A 20,025-nucleotide genomic window follows, 5' to 3' on the forward strand; every position below is an offset into this window, starting at 1 on the left:
TGAACGGATGATCTCCGCATTTGTATTTCCCACTGTAAAGCATGTAGGAGGAGGTGTTATGGTGTGGGTGTGCTTTGCTGGTGACACTGTTAGGCGGAGCGACACAGGGGAACACAAGAGCAGACTCAGATGAGGAAACAGGGATGAATGAACCAAAATATTTGTTACATAGAGAGATATGGAGTGCAGGTCCGGGGAAGCTCAGATGAGTTGCAGAAATAACAGATGTGGAGACTGAGGTTGGAGTTTGCTTAGTAGAACAGGGTAAACACATCCTGAGGGGAATCCAAGGTAGTGGTGATGAGTGAAATCCAGAGCAAGGTAGTTGGGTGGTGAGATGTGGAACAGGAGACAGAGTAGTAACTGCAATGAGAGGATAAACAGTGTCAGGCAGGGAAACAGGCACAGCACAGTAACAGGATCTTGAATAATCATAGATGGCTAGAATCATGAACTGACTGAGCAGAGATTACAATCTGGCAGAGTAGAAGTGGCAGGACTGAGTATTTGTAGAGGTCTTGATTATGGAACGAGTTGCAGCTGGTAGGGATCTGCTCTGACTCCGGCACACCTGTCTCCAATCACACAATCACACAGAGAGGGAGAGAGAGAGTGTACGGGGGAGTAACTGCAGGTCAAGAAGACACCGGATGAACACCAGAGGGCGAAGAACAGAGCGGCACGTCTTACTCTTAATTGTAATCAGTGGACTAATGTAAATACTAGAGGTTGACCGATTAATCGGAATGGCTGATTTCAAGTTTTCATAACATTCGGAAACATTCGGTATTTTTGGACGCCGATTTAGCCGTTTATTTTTTATTTTTTTATATATATTTTTGACAACTGACTTACCTAGTTAAATAAAGGTAAGAACACATTCTTATTTTCAATGATGGCCTAGGAACGGTGGGTTAACTGCCTTGTTCAGGGGCAGAACGACAGATTTTTACCTTGTCAGCTCAGGGATTCAATCTTGCAACCTTACGGTTAACTAGTCCAACGCTCTAACCACCTGCCTCACGAGGAGCCTGCCTGTTACGCGAATGCAGTAAGAAGCCAAGGTAAGTTGCTAGCTAGCATTAAACTTATCTTATAAAAAACAATCAATCAATCATAATCACTAGTTATAACTACACATGGTTGATGATATTACTAGTTTATCTAGCGTGTCCTGCGTTGCATTTAATCGATGCGGTGAGCATTCACGGAAAAAGGACTGTCGTTGCTCCAACGTGTACCTAACCATAAACATCAATGCCTTTCTTAAAATCAATACACAGAAGTATATATTTTTCTTTTAGCTAAAACCTGCATATTTAGCTAAAAGAAATCCAGGTTAGCAGGCAATATTAACCAGGTGAAATTGTGTCACTTCTCTTGCGTTCATTGCACGCAGAGTCAGGGTATATGCAACAGTTTGGGCCGCCTGGGTCATTGCGAACTAATTTGCCAGAATTCTACGTAATTATGACATAACATTGAAGGTTGTGCAATGTAACAGGAATATTTAGACTTATGGATGCCACCCGTTAGATAAAATACGGAAAGGTTCCGTATTTCACTGAAAGAATAAACGTTTTGTTTTCGAGATGATAGTTTCCGGATTCGACCATATTAATGACATAAGGCTCGTATTTCTGTGTGTTATTATGTTATAATTAAGTCTATGATTTGATAGAGCAGTCTGACTGAGCGATGGTAGGCACCAGCAGGCTCGTAAGCATTCATTCAAACAGCACTTTCGTGGGTTTTGCCAGCAGCTCTTCGCAATGCTTCAAGCATTGCGCTGTTTATGACTTCAAGCCTATCAACTCCCGAGATTAGGCTGGTGTAACCGATGTGAAATGGCTAGCTAGTTAGTAGGGTGCGCGCCAATAGCGTTTCAAACATCACTCGCTCTGAGACTTGGAATAGTTGTTCCCCTTGCTCTGCATGGGTAATGCTGCTTCGAGGGTGGCTGTTGTCGATGTGTTCCTGGTTCGAGCCCAGGTAGCGGCGAGGAGAGGGATGGAAGCTATACTGTTACACTGGCAATACTAAAGTGCCTATAAGAACATCCAATAGTCAAAGGTATATGAAATACAAATCGTATAGAGAGAAATAGTCCTATAATTCCTATAATAACTACAACCTAAAACTTCTTACCTGGGAATATTGAAGACCCATGTTAAAAGGAACCACCAGCTTTCATATGTTCTCATGTTCTGAGCAAGGAACTTAAACGTTAGTTTTCTTACATGGCACATATTGCACTTTTACTTTCTTCTCCAACACTTTGTTTTTGCATTATTTAAACCAAATTGAACATGTTTCATTATTTATTTGAGGCTACATTGATTTTATTGATGTATTATATTAAGTTAAAATAAGTGTTCATTCAGTATTGTTGTAATTGTCATTATTACAAATACATTTTAAAAAATCGTCCGATTAATCGGTATCGGCTTTTTTGGTCCTCCAATAATCAGTATCGGTATCGGCGTTGAAAAATCATAATCGGTCGACCTCTAGTAAATACTATGCATGCCAGTCTCTCTTGGCTAAGATTTAAGGAGAGACTGACTGCATCACTTCTTCTTTTTATAATTAATGTGTTGAAAATTCAAAATTGTTTGCGTCGTCAACTTACACACAGCTTTGACACCCACTTACCCCATCACAATCCCAAAATCCAGAACAAATTAAAGAAAGTGTACAGTATTATATATAGAACTCCCTTCAATCTCATATTGCTCAAATGAACAGCAAACCTGGTTTAAAAAACAAACAGATAAAGCCACACTTCACGTCACAACGCCTCTCCCCTATTTGAGCTATTCTTGTCTAATAATGTTCTGTTTCATGTTTTGTGTGGACCCCAGGAAGAGTAGCTGCTGCTTTCATAACAGGGGTTTGGGGTTTCTAATAAAATACCCAGTCTTTAGTATATCTTCCTCCGTCTTGTTCAGGTTGAAGTCGAATTCCTCAACCGGACTCGAGTGACTGTCCTTTTAAAAAGGTCACAGATCTCATAAAGGAGTTCAAAGTACTGAATATAGTTTTACATTTGTTCCCATCCAAATATAACAACCTCATTTCTATATCATTCAAATAGTTAAAAAATGATGTGTCATACTTGCTTCTGGCATAAGTCAAGGGTCTGAGCCTTTGCAGCACTTTGGTGGGGGGGGGGGGGGGGGTCTCTCATCTGAAGAGGCAGAAGGAGACCTCAGTCTCCTTCTTGGAGCATGAAGGCTCAAGATTCTCTGCAGTAAAATATTCGACCACATAATGGCAATTATTGGTACAATTAGAATACCTTTCCCAAATACATCGTTCAAGAATGAGAATCAGGGGTTGTTTACCCGGCATTTTAACCTTTTGCTTCTTAGTGGCTCTGGCACATGTTTCCTGGCGCCTTGGAGCAGATTTTAGTGGCGGCTTGGGTAGGCCTAAAAACAGAACACATGCAAGTGTAAAATAACGTCCCGCTTTTTTCTACACAACCTAAACACAATCAAATGTTTACCAAACTTTAAACCAAAATTCGAAATGGAGCGTTTCATACTTGCGTCCATTTGCAGCAACTTAGTGTGGGGAAATCCCTCAATTAAGAAGGCAAAAGGAGACCTCGAGGCCTCATGCTCCAGGTTTAAGCCATGTCAGAGACCAAGATGATTCTTTGGAATAAAAGATTGGACAACATCATGCCAATTGTTTTTACAATTAGAATACCTTTCTCAAATATAATGATGAAGAATAAGGAGTTGGGTCGTCCTCACCGTCATTACTGCGTTTTAGCCTTTTGTATCTTGTAAGCAGTGGCACAGTGCTTCGGGGCATATTTTGTTGTGGGGCTTGGGTAGGCATTTGCCTGAAAATAAACATGCAAGTGTAAAATAACATCCAGCCCTTTTCTACTCACATTTGTCATATGAAAACAACCTTAACACATGACCAGACTTTAAAACAAAATTCGACAACATGCCAAAGTTAACCTCCCTGGTCCTTAGCCTGGAAATCCAGAAGGATTTCAGCTCAGTGTCATGTTTGTTTCGCTAGTCCAACAATGGTGAAACGTGGAGGGATTCTGTCTGGGTTGAGGCTACCTTCCCGCTACCCACGTACTTGTAGATTTGAACAGATCAGCAAAAGTAATACGGTACAATGTACCCCCAGTCTATCAAAAGGCAAGGTGGTTGTTCAGTGGCTATGGTTTAGGGACAAGGGGTCAATTTACTAATCAGCATTGCAGGCTAACATACCTTCATAACTTGGGGGCTGTAGTGGCTAGAGGTGGCAGATTACATTCCTCATGCAATTCTAAACACACGACAGTATACAGAAATAAACACCATGCCAAGTAAATTGAATGTACACAAACTGTCAATGTGTGTTAAAACGTACCAGTTCTAAATTCTTTCAGTTTCTCTTCGAAAATCTCCTCTGTTTCACTGGCTTCTGTGATTTCAACATTGCTATTTTGATTCTGAATGGTGGGGTGAGGGTTTGAATAATTTAACAGTCATTTTTAACAACCAGCAGTTGTTTTTACTAAGTGTAATGTATCTGCTATGTACCAGATTCTTGGAAGCTGAAATGACTTCCATTTCAGAGAGGGGTGTGAGCCAATCCTTTATTGTGTTGTCATATTTATTTGGGAGCCACCACACTGTTTGGTCTTTGATCCAGTATTCTGGATTAACATGTACTTCCTTCTCATTTTCCATCCACACTGCTCTGGCCCACATCCTCTGAGATTAAAACCTGGGGAAATATACATTATTATACTGTCACATTCTGACCATAGTTCTTTTGTATTTTCTTTGTTTTAGTGTGGTCAGGGCGTGAGTTGGGTGGGTAATCTATGTTTTCTATTTCTGTGTTGGTTTTCTGTGTTTGGTCTGATATGGTTCTCAATCAGAGGCAGCTGTCAATCGTTGTCGCTGATTGGGAACCATATTTTGGTAGCCTGTTTTCTGTTGGGTTTTGTGGGTGGTTGTCTTCAGTCTTTGTGTGTTTGCACCAGATAGAACTGTTTCGGTTTTCACTTTTGTTGTTTTGTATTTTGAAGTGTTCTGTTTTTTGAATTTTATTAAATTAAGATGAACACTAAGTACGCTGCGTTTTGGTCCTCTCCTTCCACCGACGAAAGCCGTTACATATACAATATAATATAAGCCATAATTGCAAACCAAACTATTCCAATAGTTTGCAGACACAGCCTTGCTGATGAGGTCCTCGGGAGAAATATTTTATTTATTTTGCGTTTTGTGGATATTTGAGCTACTTGCGATGTGGAAGTCTTTGGAGGCACGTGGGAAAATGAAGAAGTTGTCCATTTAAAAAAAAAAAAAAAATGTTATTTTTTATTTTTTTATTTTACCCCCTTTTCTCCCCAATTTTCGTGGTATCCAATCGCTAGTAATTACTATCTTGTCTCATCGCTACAACTCCCGTACGGGCTCGGGAGAGACGAAGGTCGAAAGCCATGCGTCCTCCGAAGCACAACCCAACCAAGCCGCACTGCTTCTTAACACAGCGCGCCTCCAACCCGGAAGCCAGCCGCACCAATGTGTTGGAGGAAACACCGTGCACCTGGCCTCCGACCAATGTGTCGGAGGAAACACCGTGCACCTGGCCCCCTTGGTTAGCGCCACTGCGCCCGGCCCGCCACAGGAGTCGCTGGAGCGCGATGAGACAAGGATATCCCTACCGGCCAAACCCTCCCTAACCCGGATGACGCTAGGCCAATTGTGCGTCGCACCACGGACCTCCCGGTCGCGGCCGGCTGCGACAGAGCCTGGGCGCGAACCCAGAGACTCTGGTGGAAGTTGTCCGTTTGAGTATGGTGAATGACATCACAGACAAGCCCTCCATTGTCTCTTGTTTATTAGAAAAATGCATATATTTCCTGGAAGAGGACGCAACCATCTCACGTGCTAAATTTGATGTACAATTGGATGTTCTTGGCGGTATGTTTCACTTGGATTCATTGAGACAGTCACACCGTGGGCTTTTGCTGGAACATTTAAGCCACTGCAGCTGGTTCTCCAACTCAAAGCCACTAAGCTCAATGAGTGAGCAGTTGTGAAATGCAACATCTGCCAAGTACATTGTACACTGTAAATGTATCTCCATAGTAATCAAGGTAACCACTGGGCACAGACGTCAGTTCAACGTCTAGTTTGGATTCACATTTGGTTGAGTTGTCAACTAATGTGAATTCAACGTGAAATCAACAAAACAAATGTCACCATGTCATTGGATTTAGGGTAAAAGTTGGGTGAAAAAAAGACGAAATGCCCTTACGTTGATGACTTTTTGCAAATCCAATTAGTTTTCCATGTTGATTCAACCCCCTAGGTGACACAGGCCCATTTTAATGGCCTTTGAAACTTGGTGACCTTTTTCAGGGCCTTTCTTCTCTCTGACGCCTTGACCCTTTGTCTTTCACATGAGCTTGAGAACGTTGCAATTAAAAGGTGCTTAGCTTAAAAGCATAATGGGATTTAATCCTGGACTTAGTCCAGCCCACACTCAGTCAACAAACGCTTGTGGCAAAGTATCACAATGGCTGTTGTGTACAGGCTACAGACTTGGGTAGGGCATGCGTTTTGCAACTGTCACCAAAGCTGTTCCGACTGAGTGACGACTAAGTGACGACTTTAGCAACCAATAAATCTCTTTATTTAAATACAGATACATTACTTTCCCCTCTCTTGAGTAAAACAGGTCATAACATAAGTCAATTGATCTGACAAGGAATAGTGCCTTGTGACAGGGATGTACAGTATATGATCCTGAGTTTGGTCTTCAAGACAACTTTGTAATGCACAGTGGTGTAAAGTACTTTAAGTAAAAAATACTTGAAAGTACTACTTATGTAATTTTTTGTAGTATTTGTACTTTACTATTTATGTTTTTGATAACTTTTACTAGATTCCTAAAGAAAATATTGTACTTTCAAAGTACTCATTACATTTTGAATGCTTTGCAGGATGGGAAAATGGTCTAATTTACACACTTATCAAGAGAACACGTGGTCATCCCTACTGCCTCTGGTCTGGTGGACTCACTAAAAACAAATGTATATTTTGTAAATAATGTCTGAGTGTTGGAGTGTGTCCCTGGCTATCCGGACATTTTAAAACAAGAACAATGGTGCCATCTTCTTTGCTTAATTACATGTAATTTGTAATTTGCAAATTACATTTACTTTTTATACTTAAGTATATGTAAAACCAAATACTTTTAGACTTTTACTCTAGTAGTTTTTTACTGGCTGTCTTTCACTTTTACTTGAGTAACGTTCTATACATTTATTGCCGTGGAATGTTTCGGATTCAAAGGAGAGAGACTTTTAGATTTCTTCAAAACAATCCAACTTTATTATCGATTAAGAATTGCAATCATGGAGCTGATCAGCGACCACCCATCGGTAATTGTTGAGAGCCCAATGAGCAGATTTGGGTAACTGCTCTTTATAGCAAAGTGCATCCTCCTGAATGTTCATGACAAATAACAGATGTGTAGAATTATACAAAGGTACATTGTGATATCAAGCAACAGACAGTAAGATTTACATTGCACCAGGTTTCTGTCTCTAGGTTATTGCTTATACAGAAATACTAATGTAACACAGGACACTAGGTCCTTCCCTCAAATGATGAAGTCCAGTATTCATCTGCGATGTGGGAGAAATACACTGCAGGGAGGGTTTAATCATGGAATGGAATGCAGTCTAGGTTTTATCACCAACGGCATCGAAAATCAATTGTCAGCGTTAAGCATCAGAGGCTCCTCTCAGGTGAACAGACAGAGTGTGAAAGTACTAATACAAGAATACATTCTAATATAAAGTAATGTGAATAACATAATGTTGTAATTTCCACCATGTGATCTATAATTTTACTCAAGTATGACAATTGGGTACTTGTTCCACCACTGGTCATGCATGAGTAAATATCATGTTCAGTTGGTAGGATATTAACTGCTTGGTTACACATTAAAAGTTAGATAAATCCATTCCTACTGTTATGCCACTAGTAGACCTATCTTACCTCCTGAAATATCCTGAAATATCTACAGTATTTGATCATGACCAATACAACACATGAAATGTGCTTAACGGTATAGACAATCACACTGATGACACACACAAAGAATGGAAGTGACACTTGAAAAACATTCTGTTCCTCAAATTAAGGGCAGGCAAAAAAATTGTCTGTCATTAATGTTTCTGTCAGGATAAACCAGTACTAACTCACAGTTGAGGAAGTTTTGCAGGGAGAATTGTTGAAGGAAGAATATTTATTTTCTCTCCCTCACCCTCCCCTCCCCCATCTCTTTCTGCCCAGGGGGAATCCTAATGGTTACCAAGGCAACATGACAAGTGACTTGGCATGGATCATCAGAGCTTGTCTCTTTGTGAGTTCTAGACTCTATATTGCCTCATCATTTCTCACCGACACTATTCAAGCTGTCACACCACTGACAGGCACACCTGCAGCTGGAGATACCAGTACCCATCTGGGTTTCGCTCACATTATCATATAAAACAGTCCGCCATGAATCTTTGATACCCTGAATTGACTGGAAAAGGTTTGACCGCAACCCTGAAACACACACAGCTCCTACTACTTATGTGCACGTTGTTTAGCTGTATATGAACGAAACAAAGTTTGAATTCTATCTGATGTGGTTGTAGTGAAAATGCCTATAATTCAATTAGGTATTCACTAGTATTTAATGATTATTTAACCATGCAAATTGCACTCTTCAGGTTATTAACAGATAAATAGTGTACTCGAACTGATTCTCTCCTTTCCTCTCCTCTGCTTTCCTCTCCTCTCCTCTCTCTCTCTCTCCTCTCCTCAACAGGTGTGCCTGTGGAGAGCCTGTCTGTGTGAAGGGTCTGACGGCATGTATAACGAATATTTGACAGAAATGGTAAATGATAGTCACTAGTTACTCATCACAATTCTTTAGAAAAAAATGTTAACCTTTATTTGACTAGGTAAGTCAGTTAAGAACAAATTCTTATTTTCAATGACGGCCTAGGAACAGTGGGTTAACTGCCTTGTTCAGGGGCAGAACGACAGATTTGTACCTTGTCAGCTCGGGATTCGATCTTGCGAATACTAGTCCAACGCTCTAACCACTAGGCTACACTGCCACCCCATAATATGATGTTGAACCTTTAAGTAACTGGTTGCCTTTTTACCTTCAAGGTAGACCGTCTGCCAAAGGACTATTTGTTCAGAGTGAACAAAAGTGAGGTATGGGTTCCATTCCATTTCTGTACATTCTATCTGTAAAGCCTGACTCCTAACTTGAAATCTGCAAGTGTAAATTGAACTTGAATCCATTGACGTACAGGCAAAATGTTATGAAAAGGTCAATGTTATGCAAGCTTATCTCAAGCTATGATTTGGCCGTAAAGGATTAGAAACTTAACTTCTGTCATTTCCACATGTTTATTACAGGAAACATTTGAAAGAGTTGCAAAAGCCCTTAGCAGGTTCTATTGGGAGAACTGTGAGAAGGACTTTGAATGCAAAGATTACCCTGAAGACACAACAAATTCTGCTGTATGTTACTTACTGAACTGTCTGCATGAGGAGGTAGGTCTATGTCACTGTGTGTGTGTGTGTGTGTGTGTGTGTGTGTGTGTGTGTGTGTGTGTGTGTGTGTGTGTGTGTGTGTGTGTGTGTGTGTGTGTGTGTGTGTGTGTGTGTGTGTGTGTGTGTGTGTGTGTGTGTGTGTGTGTGTGTGTGTGTTCCTCCAGTACTGAGCCTCTTCTTCTTCCTCCCCCTCTATAACAGGAACCTGAGTGTGTCTCCAATGTCACATACAGTCTAGCTGAGGTGGAGTTGGTCAGTTTGAAAGGCTTCAAGTGTCTGGTTGAAGATGCATTCAATCACAAATATAATTCATCACAAGAACAAGAGGACGGTATGTTTAAAATACCTTTGGTTCCGTGACCTCTAGTGCATAAAATAATAATATTACATGAAGTACATCGATAGTGCCTTCGGAAAGTATTCAGACCCCTTGGATTTTTCCACATTTTGTTACGTTAGAGCCTTATTCTAAAATGGATTAAATCCTCAGAAATCTACACACAATACCCCATAATGACTAAGCAAAAACAGGTTTTGATTTTCTTTTGCAAATGTATAAAAATAATTAAAAGATAAATACCTTATTTACATCAGTATTCAGATCCTTTGCTATGAGATTTGTTTTTTTTGTTTGTTTATTGTTTCTACAACTTGATTGGAATCAACCTTTGGTAAATTCAATTGATTGGACATGATTTGGAAAGGCACACACCTGTCTATATAAGGTCCCACAGTTGACAGTGTATGTCAGAGCAAAAACCCTGCCATGAGGTCGAAGGAATTGTCCGTAGAGCTCCGAGACAGGATTGTGTCGAGACACAGATCTGGGGAAGGGTACCAAAACATTTCTACAGCATTGAAGGTCCCAAAGAACACAGTTGCCTCTATCATTCTTCAATGGAAGAAGTTTGGAACCACCAAGACTTCCTAGAGCTGGCTGCCCGGCCAAACTGAGCAATCGGGGGAGAAGGGCCTTGGTAAGCGGTGACCAAGAACCCGATGGTCATTCTGACAGAGCTCTAGAGTTCCTCTACGGAGATGGGAGAACCTTCCAGAAGGACAACCATCCCTGCAGCACTCCACCAATTAGGCCTTTATGGTAGAGTGGCCAGATAGAAGCCACTCCTCAGTAAAAGGCACATGACAGCCCACTTGGAGTTTGCCAAAAGGCACCCAAAGACTCTCAGACCATGAGAAACAAGATTCTCTGGTCTGATGAAACCAAGATTGAAATCTTTGGCCTGAATGCCAAGCGTCATGTCACGTCTGGGGGAAACCTGGCATCATCCCTACGGTGAAGCATGGTGGTGGCAGCATCATGCTGTGGGGATGTTTTTCAGAGACAGGGACTGGGACACTAGTCAGGGTCGAGGGAAAGCTGAACAGAGCAAAGTACAGAGAGATCCTTGATGAAAACCTGCTCCAGAGCGCTCAGGACCTCAGACTGGGGCGAAGGTTCACGTTCCAACAGGACAACGACCCTAAGCACACAGCCAAGACAATGCAGGAGTAGCTTCAGGACAAGTCTCTGAATGTCCTTGAGTGGCCCAGCCAGAGCCCGGGCTTGGACCCAATCGAACATCTCTGGAAAGACTTGATGTTAGCTGTGCATCAACGCTCCCATACAACCTGACAGAGCTTGAAGAAGACAGAAGAATGGGAGCATCTCCCCAAATACAGGTGTGCCAAGCTTGTATCGTCATACCCAAGAAGACTCGAGGCTGTCATCGCTGCCCAATATGCATCTTAGTAATGGGTCTGAATACTTATATAAATGTGATATTTATGTTTTTTTATATATATATAAATTAGCAAACATTTCTAAAAACCTGTTTTTGCTTTGTCATTATGGGGTATTGTGTGTAGATTGAAAAAATGTGGGAAAAGTCAAGAGGTCTGAATACTTTCCGAAAGCACTGTATATTGTATATTGTCAACGCATCTCCATTCTTACTATATGCCCTGTGTTTTGTTTACAGAATGTGCTGATGTTTTTGGTAAGCATTTGTGTGTGCATGCGTGTGTGCGCGCGCGTCTGTGTGTGTGTGAAATATGCTTATTAAAAAGATGGATGGTTTTTACCTTTCCTTCTCTATGTGATCCAGATAGATGGCCAAAAGCAACTACACCGGTTAAGTGTGTGCGCTTGTGTGCATGCGTACGTATGCACGTGTGTGTGCCTTCTGTACAAGCAATAATGGTCGTCACTACCATCATGGGACTTTTATGAATTGTGCTTATTTACAATAAGTAGTAGTTTTAACCCATTGTTCTTCACCTCTCTCTTTTCCTCTCTAGTTGATGCAGTGAGATGCCAAAAAGCAACTACACTTGGTAAGTGTGTGTGTGTGTGGTAACACTTTGTGGGAAATATGCTTATTTTCAATAACTAGTAGTTTTAACCCATTGTTCTTCACCTCTCTCTTTTCCTCTCTAGTTGATGCAGTGAGATGCCAAAAAGCAACTACACTTGGTAAGTGTGTGTGTGTGGTAACACTTTATTTGGATTGTCCATCTATAGATGCTCTACAGACGATCAATAACATTTCAACTAACCCTAGATGTAACCCTTACCCTATCAACCATCAGTGCCGAGCGATTAGCGTTTTTTTTTTAAATCCTTTTTTTGTACTTTTTACCCCCAATTTCGTGATATCCAATACAGTCTTGTCACATTGCTGCTACTCCCGTACGCACTCGGGAGAGGCGAAGAGCCATGTGTCCTCCGAAACACGAACCTACCAAGCCGCACTGCTTCTTGACACACTGGTCGCTTAACCCGGAAGCCAGCCGCACCAATGTGTCGGAGGAAACACACCGTACAACTGGCGACCATGTCAGCGTGCATGCGCCCGGCCCGCCACAGGAGTCGCTAGAATGCGATGGGACAAGGACATCCCGGCCGGCCAAACCCTCCCCTAACCCGAACGACACTGAGCCAATTGTGCGCCTCCTCATGGGTCTCCCGGTCGCGTCCACAGCCTGGGATCGAACCAGGGCCTGCATTGACGCCGCTAGCACTGCGAAGAGTGTCTTAGACCGCTGCGTCGCTGGGGAGGCCCCGTGATTATGGCTTTTTGAGGTCAGTTTCAGTTTTGGGCGTTTCGATTTTATTTTTAGACATTAGATGCACATGCGTTATGTGGGTTGAATGCTGTAACAACACAAATAAAGCAATTCATAAAAGTCCCATGATGGTAGTGACGACCATTATTGCTTATCACTTATTAACCATAATTTATTCACATTACTTTAATAAAATATTTGATGTCTTTATTATTTCAATCCAAGTCATCATCTCATCTCTATAGAGCTGCTGCCTATGCTGTCTGATAAATATCACAATTTTAATAGTTCTTTAAAGTAAATAAGGCAGACTTTTATGATTTCTGAATACCAACTACCAATCACTTAGATCATGTATTTTCAGGTAGAGATACCTCGCAAAGCAACTGTTTCCTATCCCTCTCAGGGGCCAAACATTATCAAAGGACTGTATATTGTTAACCATCTTGACATCCTCAGACTGTCACATACATCTCTCTCTCTCTCTCTCTCAATTTAATTCAATTCAAGGGTCTTTATTGGCATGGGAAACATATGTTAACATTGCCAAAGCAAGTGAAGTAGATAATATACAAAAGTGAAATAAACAATAAAAATGAACAGTAAACATTACACTCATAGAAGTTCCAGAAGAATAAAGACATTGCAAATGTCATATTATGTATATATACAGTGTTGTAATGATGTGCAAATGGTTAAATTACAAAAGGGAAAATAAATAAGTATGGGTTGTATTTACAATGGTGTTTGTTCTTCACTGGTTGCCCTTTTCTTGTGGCAACAGGTCACAAATCTTGCTGCTGTGACGGCACACTGGTATTTCACCCAGTAGATTTGGAAGTTTATCAACATCGGGTTTGTTTTTGAATTCTTTGTGTGTCTTTGTAATCTGAGGGAAATATGCGTCTCTATTATGGTCATACATTTGGCAGGAGGTTAGGAAGTGCAGCTCAGTTTCCACCTCCATTTTGTGGGCAGTGTGCACAAAGCCTGTCTTCTCTTGAGAGCCAGGTCTGCCTACGGCGACCTTTCTCAATAGCAAGGCTATGCTCATTGAGTCTGTACATAGTCAAAGCTTTCCTTAAGTTTGGGTCAGTCACAGTGGTCAGGTATTCTGCCACTGTGTACTCTCTGTTAAGGGCCAAATAACATTGTAGTTTGCTCTGTTTTTTGTTAATTCTTTCCAATGTGTCAAGTAATTATCTTTTTGTTTTCTCATGATTTGGTTGGGTCTAATTGTGTTGCAGTCCTGGGGCTCTGTTGGGTCTGTTTGTGTTTGTTAACAGAGCCCCAGGACCAGCTTGCTTAGGGGACTCTTCTCCAGGTTCATCTCTCTGTAGGTGATGGCTTTGTTATGGGAGGTTTTGAAATCACTTTCTTTTAGGTGGTTGTAGAATTTAACGGCTCTTTTCTGGATTTTGATAATTAGCGGGTATCGGCCTAATTCTGCTCTGCGTGCATTATTTGGTGTTTTACATTGTATGAGGAGGATATTTTAGCAGAATTCTGCATGCAGAGTCTCAATTTGGTGTTTGTCCCATTTTGTGAATTCTTGGTTGGTGAGCGGACCCCAAACCTCACAACCATGACGGGCAATGGGTTCTATAACTGATTCAAGCATTTTTAGCCAGATCCTAATTGGTATGTCAAATTTGATGTTCCTTTTGATGGCATAGAAGGCCCTTCTCGCCTTGTCTCTCAGATCGTTCACAGCGTTGTGGAAGTTACCTGTGGCGCTGATGTTTAGGCCAAGGTATGTATAGTTTCTTGTGTGTTCTAGGGCAACGGTGTCTAGATGGAATTTGTATTTGTGGTCCTGGCGACTGGACCTTTTTTGTAACCCCATTATTTTGGTCTTACTGAGATTTACTGTCAGTGCCCAGGTCTGGAAGAATCTGTACAGAAGATCTAGGTACCGCTGTAGGCGCTCCTTGGTTGGTGACAGAAGCACCAGATCATCAGCAAACAGTAGACATTTGACTTCAGATTCTAGTAGGGTGCTGCAGACTGTTCTGTGCCCTCGCCAATTCGTTGATATATATGTTGAAGAGGGTGGGGCTTAAGCTGCATCCCTGTCTCACCCCACGGCCCTGTGGGAAGAAATGTGCGTTTTTTGCCTATTTTAACCGCACACTTGTTGTTTGTGTACATGGATTTTATAATGTCGTATGTTTTTCCACCAAAACACCACTTTCCATCAATTTGTATAGCAGACCCTCATGCCAAATTGAGTCGAAGGCTTTTTTGAAATCAACAAACCATGAGAAGACTTTGCCTTTGTTTTGGTGTGTTTGTTTGTGAATTAGGGTGTGCAGGGTGAATACTTGGTCTGTCGTACGATAATTTGGTAAAAAGCCAATTTCACATTTGCCTAGTACATTGTTTTCACTGAGGAAATGTACAAGTCTGCTGTTAATGATAATGCAGAGGATTTTCCCACGGTTGCTGTTGACGCATATCCCACGGTAGTTATTGGGGTCAAATTTGTCTCCAATTTTGTGGATTGGGGTGATAAGTACTTGGTTCCAAATATTGGGGAAGATGCCAGAGCTAAGGATGATGTTAAAGAGTTTTAGTATAGCCAATTGGATTTTGTGGTCTGTATATTTTATAATTTCATTGAGGATACCATCAACAACACAGGCCTTTTTGGGTTGGAGGGTTTTTATTTTGTCCTGTAGTTCATTCAAGGTAATTGGAGAATCCAGTAGGTTCTGGTAGTCTTTAATAGTTGATTCTAAGATTTGTATTTGATCATGTACAGTTGTAGTCGAAAGTTTGCATACACTTAGGTTGGAGTCATTAAAACTCGTTTTTCAACCACTCCATACATTTCTTGTTAACCAACTATAGTTTTGGCATGTCGATTAGGACATCTACTTTGTGCATGACCCAAGTAATTTTTCCAACAATTGTTTACAGACAGATTATTTCACTTATAATTCACTGTATCACAATTCCAGTGGGTCAGAAGTTTACATGCGCTAAGTTGACTGTGCCTTTTAACAGCTTGAAAATTCCAGAAAATGATGTCATGGCTATAGAAGCTTCTGATAGGCTAATTGACATACTTTTAGTTAATTGGAGGTTTACCTGGAGATGTATTTAAAGGCCTACCTTCAACGCAGTGCCTCTTTGCTTAACATCATGGGAAAATAAAAAGAAATCAGCCAAGACCTCAGAGAATTTTTTTTAGACCTCCACAAGTCTGGTTCATCCTTGGGAGCAATTTCCAAACGCCTGAAGGTACCACATTCATCTGTACAAACAATAGTACACAAGTATAAACACCATGGGACCACGCAGCCGTCATACCGCTCAGGAAGGAGTTCTGAACTCTAGGAGTTCTGTCTCCTAGAGATGAACGTACTTTGGTGCGAAAAGTGCAAATCAATCCCAGAACAACAGCAAAGGACCTTGTGAAGATGCTGGAGAAAACAGGTACAAAGTATCTATATCCACAGTAAAACGAGTCCTATATCCACATAACCTGAAAGGCCGCTCAGCAAGGAAGGAGCCACTGCTCCAAAACCGCCATAAAGAAGCCAGACTACGGTTTGAAACTGCACATGGGGACAAAGATTGTACTTTTTGGAAAAATGTTCTCTGGTCAGATGACAAAAATAGAACTGTTTCGCCATAATGACCATCGTTATGTTTGGAGGAAAAAGGGGTGGCAGCACGGGGGTGGCAGCATCATGTTGTGGGGGTGCTTTGCTGCAGGAAGTGTAACGGCGTTCCTCCTCCTCTTCATCCGAAGAGGAGGAGCAGGGATTGAACCAAACTGCAGCGTTGCGATTTGACATGATTTATTTAAGTAAAGACGACAAACACGAACTTCACTTGAATCTAAACAAAACAACAAACGGAGTAGACAAACCTGAACGTAAGAACTTACATGTAACTCGAAGAACGCACGAACAGGAAAAATGACTACATAAAACGAAACGAACAAACAAACCGAAAACAGTCCCGTATGGTGCAACATAGACACAGACACAGGAGACACCCACCCACGACAAACAATGTGAAAACACCTACCTTAATATGATTCTCAATCAGAGGAGATGAAAACCACCTGCCTCTAATTGAGAACCATATCAGGTACCCAAAACCAACATAGAAACAGAAAACATAGACTGCCCACCCAAACTCACGTCCTGACCAACTAACACATACAAAACTAACAGAAAACAGGTCAGGAACGTGACAGGAAGGACTGGTGCACTTCACAAAATAGATGGCATCATGAGGAAGGACAATTATGTGTCACGTTCGTCGTATGAATCGGACCAAGGTCAAATCAAATCAAATTTATTAGTCACATTCACATGGTTAGCAGATGTTAATGCGAGTGTAGCGAAATGCTTGTGCTTCTAGTTCCGACAATGCAGTAATAACAACAAGTAATCTAACCTAACAATTCCGCAACTACTACCTTATACACGCAAGTGTAAAGGGATAAAGAATATGTACATAAAGATATATGAATGAGTGATGGTACAGACGGCATAGGCAAGGTGCAGTAGATGGTATAGAGTACGGTATATACCTATGAGATGAGTACTGTAGGGTATGTAAACATAAAGTGGCATAGTTTAAAGTGGCTAGTGGTCCATGTATTACATAAGATGGCAAGATGCAGTAGATGATATAGAGTACAGTATATACATATACATAAGAGATGTGTAATGTAGGGTATGTAAACATTATATTAGGTGGCATTGTTTAAAGTGGCTGGTGGTACATTTTTACATAATTTCCATCAATTCCCATTTTTAAGGTGGCTGGAGCTGAGTCAGTTTGTTGGCAGCGGCCGCTAAATGTTAGTGGTGGCTGTTTAACAGTCTGATGGCCTTGAGATAGAAGCTGTTTTTCAGTCTCTCGGTCCCTGCTTGGATGCACCTGTACTGACCTCGCCTTCTGGATGATAGCGGGGTGAACAGGTAGTGGCTTGGGTGGTTGTTGTCCTTGATGATCTTTATGGCCTTCCTGTGACATCGGGTGGTGTAGGTGTCCTGGAGGGCAGGTAGTTTGCCCCGGGTGATGCGTTCTGCCGACCTCACTACCCTCTGGAGAGCCTTACGGTTGTGTGCGGAGCAGTTGCCGTACCAGGCGGTGATACAGCCCGACAGGATGCTCTCGATTGTGCATCTGTAGAAGTTTGTGAGTGCTTTTGGTGACAAGCCGAATTTCTTCAGCCTCCTGAGGTTGAAGAGGCGCTGCTGCGCCTTCTTCACAACGCTGTCTGTGTGGGTGGACCAATTCAGTTTGTCCGTGATGTGTACACCGAGGAACTTAAAACTTTCCACCTTCTCCACTACTGACCCGTCGATGTGGATAGGGGGGAGCTCCCTCTGCTGTTTCCTGAAGTCCACAATCATCTCCTTTGATTGCAACTACACATAGACAAGAACCCACAAACACCAAAGGGTAAATGGCTACCTAAATATGATCCCCAATCAGAGACAACGATAACCAGCCTCTGATTGGGAACCATATCAGGCCACCATAGACATACAAAAAAAAAACTAGACAATACAAAAACTAACGTACCCACCCTAGTCACACCCTGACCTAACCAAAATATAAAGATAACAGAGATATCTCAGGTCAGGGCGTGACATTATGTGGATATATTGAAGCAACATCTCAAGACATCAGTCAGGAAGTTAAAGCTTGGTCGCAAATGGGTCTTCCAAATGGAAAATGACCGCAAGCATACTTCCAAAGTTGACAACTAAGTCAAGGTATTGGAGTGTCCATCACAAATCCTTGACCTCAATCCCATTGAAAATTTGTGGGCAGAACTGAAAAAGCGTGTGCGAGCAAGGAGGCCTACACACCTGACTCAGTTACACCAGCTCTGTCAGGAGGAATGGGCCAAAATTCACCCAACTTATTGTGGGAAGCTTGTGGAAGGCTTCCCAAAACGTTTGACCCAAGTTCAACAATTTAAAGGCAATGCTACCAAATACTAATTGAGTGTATGTAAACTTCTGACCCACTTGGAATGTGATGAAAGAAATAAAATCTGAAAGAAATAATTCTCTCTACTATTATTCTGACATTTCAAGTTCTTAAAAAAAGTGGTGATCCTAACTGAGGTTTTACTAGGATTAAATGTCAGGAGTTGTGAAAAACTGAGTTTAAATGTATTTGGCCAAGGTGTGTGTAAACTTCCGACTTCAACTGTATATGTTTTTGCTCTTTGTTCTTTGTTCTTTGTTCTTTGTTATAGAGCCAAAAAGATTGGAGAAGTGGTTTACCCATACATCTCCATTTTGGAAAGATAATTATTTGTGTTGTTTAGTGTTTTCCAATTTTACCAGAAGTGGTTAGAGTCTATGGATTCTTCAATTACATAGAGCTGATTTCTGACGTGCTGTTCCTTCTTTTTCTGTAGTGTTTTTCTGTATTATTTTAGTGATTCACCATAGTGAAGGCGTAGACTCAGTTTTTCCGGGTCTCTATGTTTTTGGTTGAACAGGTTTCTCAGTTTCATTCTTAGTATTTTGCATTCTTCATCAAACCGTTTGTCATTGTTGTTCATTTTCTTCGGTTTTCTGTTTGAAATTTTTAGATTTGAGAGGGAAGCTGAGAGGTCAAATATACTCTTTAGGTTTTCTACTGCCAGGTTTACACCTTCAGTATTACAGTGAAACATTTTGTCCAGGAAATTGTCTAGAAGGGATTGAATTTGTTGTTGCCCAATGGTTTTTTGGTAGATTTCCACACTACTCTCCTTCCATCTATAGTATTTGTTAATATTATTCAGCTCATTTGGCTTTGATTCCTCATGATTGAGCAAAGCTCTGTTCAAGTAGTGTGATTTTGCTGTGATCTGATAAGGGTGTCAGTGAATGCTCTGAGAGACTCTGGGTTGAGGTCAGTGATAAAGTAGTCTACAAGTACTACTGCCAAGAGATGAGCTATATGTGTACCTACCATAGGAGTCCTCTCGAAGCCTACCATTGACTATGTACATACCCAGCGTGCGACAGAGCTGCAGGAGTTGTGACCCGTTTTTTTTTGCTTATGTTGTCATAGTTGTGCCTAGGGGGGCATGTGGGGGATAGAATGCTGTCCCCTCCAGGTAGGTGTTTGTCCCCCTGTGTGCTGAGGGTGTTAGGTTATTGTCCAGTTCTGGAATTTAGGTCACCACAGACTAGTGCATGTCCCTGGGCCTGGAAATTGTTGATCTCCCCTCTAGGATGGAGAAGCTGTCATCGTTAAAGTATGGGGATTCTATTGGGGGGGATATAGGTAGCACACATGACACATTTTTCTCTGTTGAGATCATTTCCTTATTCATTTCTAGCCAGATGTAAAATGTTCCTGATTTGACTAA

At 41.4% G+C, this 20,025-nt stretch overlaps 1 protein-coding gene across 1 annotated transcript in view; it reads left to right on the forward strand.

Moving 5' to 3' along the window:
* Positions 1-20,025, forward strand: part of LOC139541458 (uncharacterized) — a 55,131-nt gene that overhangs the window by 21,012 nt on the left and 14,094 nt on the right. The window contains exons 2-9 of the mRNA XM_071346163.1: positions 8,343-8,412; positions 8,866-8,934; positions 9,216-9,263; positions 9,471-9,608; positions 9,810-9,939; positions 11,588-11,605; positions 11,907-11,942; positions 12,046-12,081. Coding sequence (XP_071202264.1) covers positions 8,343-8,412; positions 8,866-8,934; positions 9,216-9,263; positions 9,471-9,608; positions 9,810-9,939; positions 11,588-11,605; positions 11,907-11,942; positions 12,046-12,081 — 545 coding nt within the window. The remainder of the gene's footprint in view (positions 1-8,342; positions 8,413-8,865; positions 8,935-9,215; positions 9,264-9,470; positions 9,609-9,809; positions 9,940-11,587; positions 11,606-11,906; positions 11,943-12,045; positions 12,082-20,025) is intronic.

This window comes from Salvelinus alpinus, chromosome 1 (genome assembly GCF_045679555.1).
Source record: "Salvelinus alpinus chromosome 1, SLU_Salpinus.1, whole genome shotgun sequence".
In the NCBI taxonomy this organism is placed as follows: domain Eukaryota; kingdom Metazoa; phylum Chordata; class Actinopteri; order Salmoniformes; family Salmonidae; genus Salvelinus; species Salvelinus alpinus.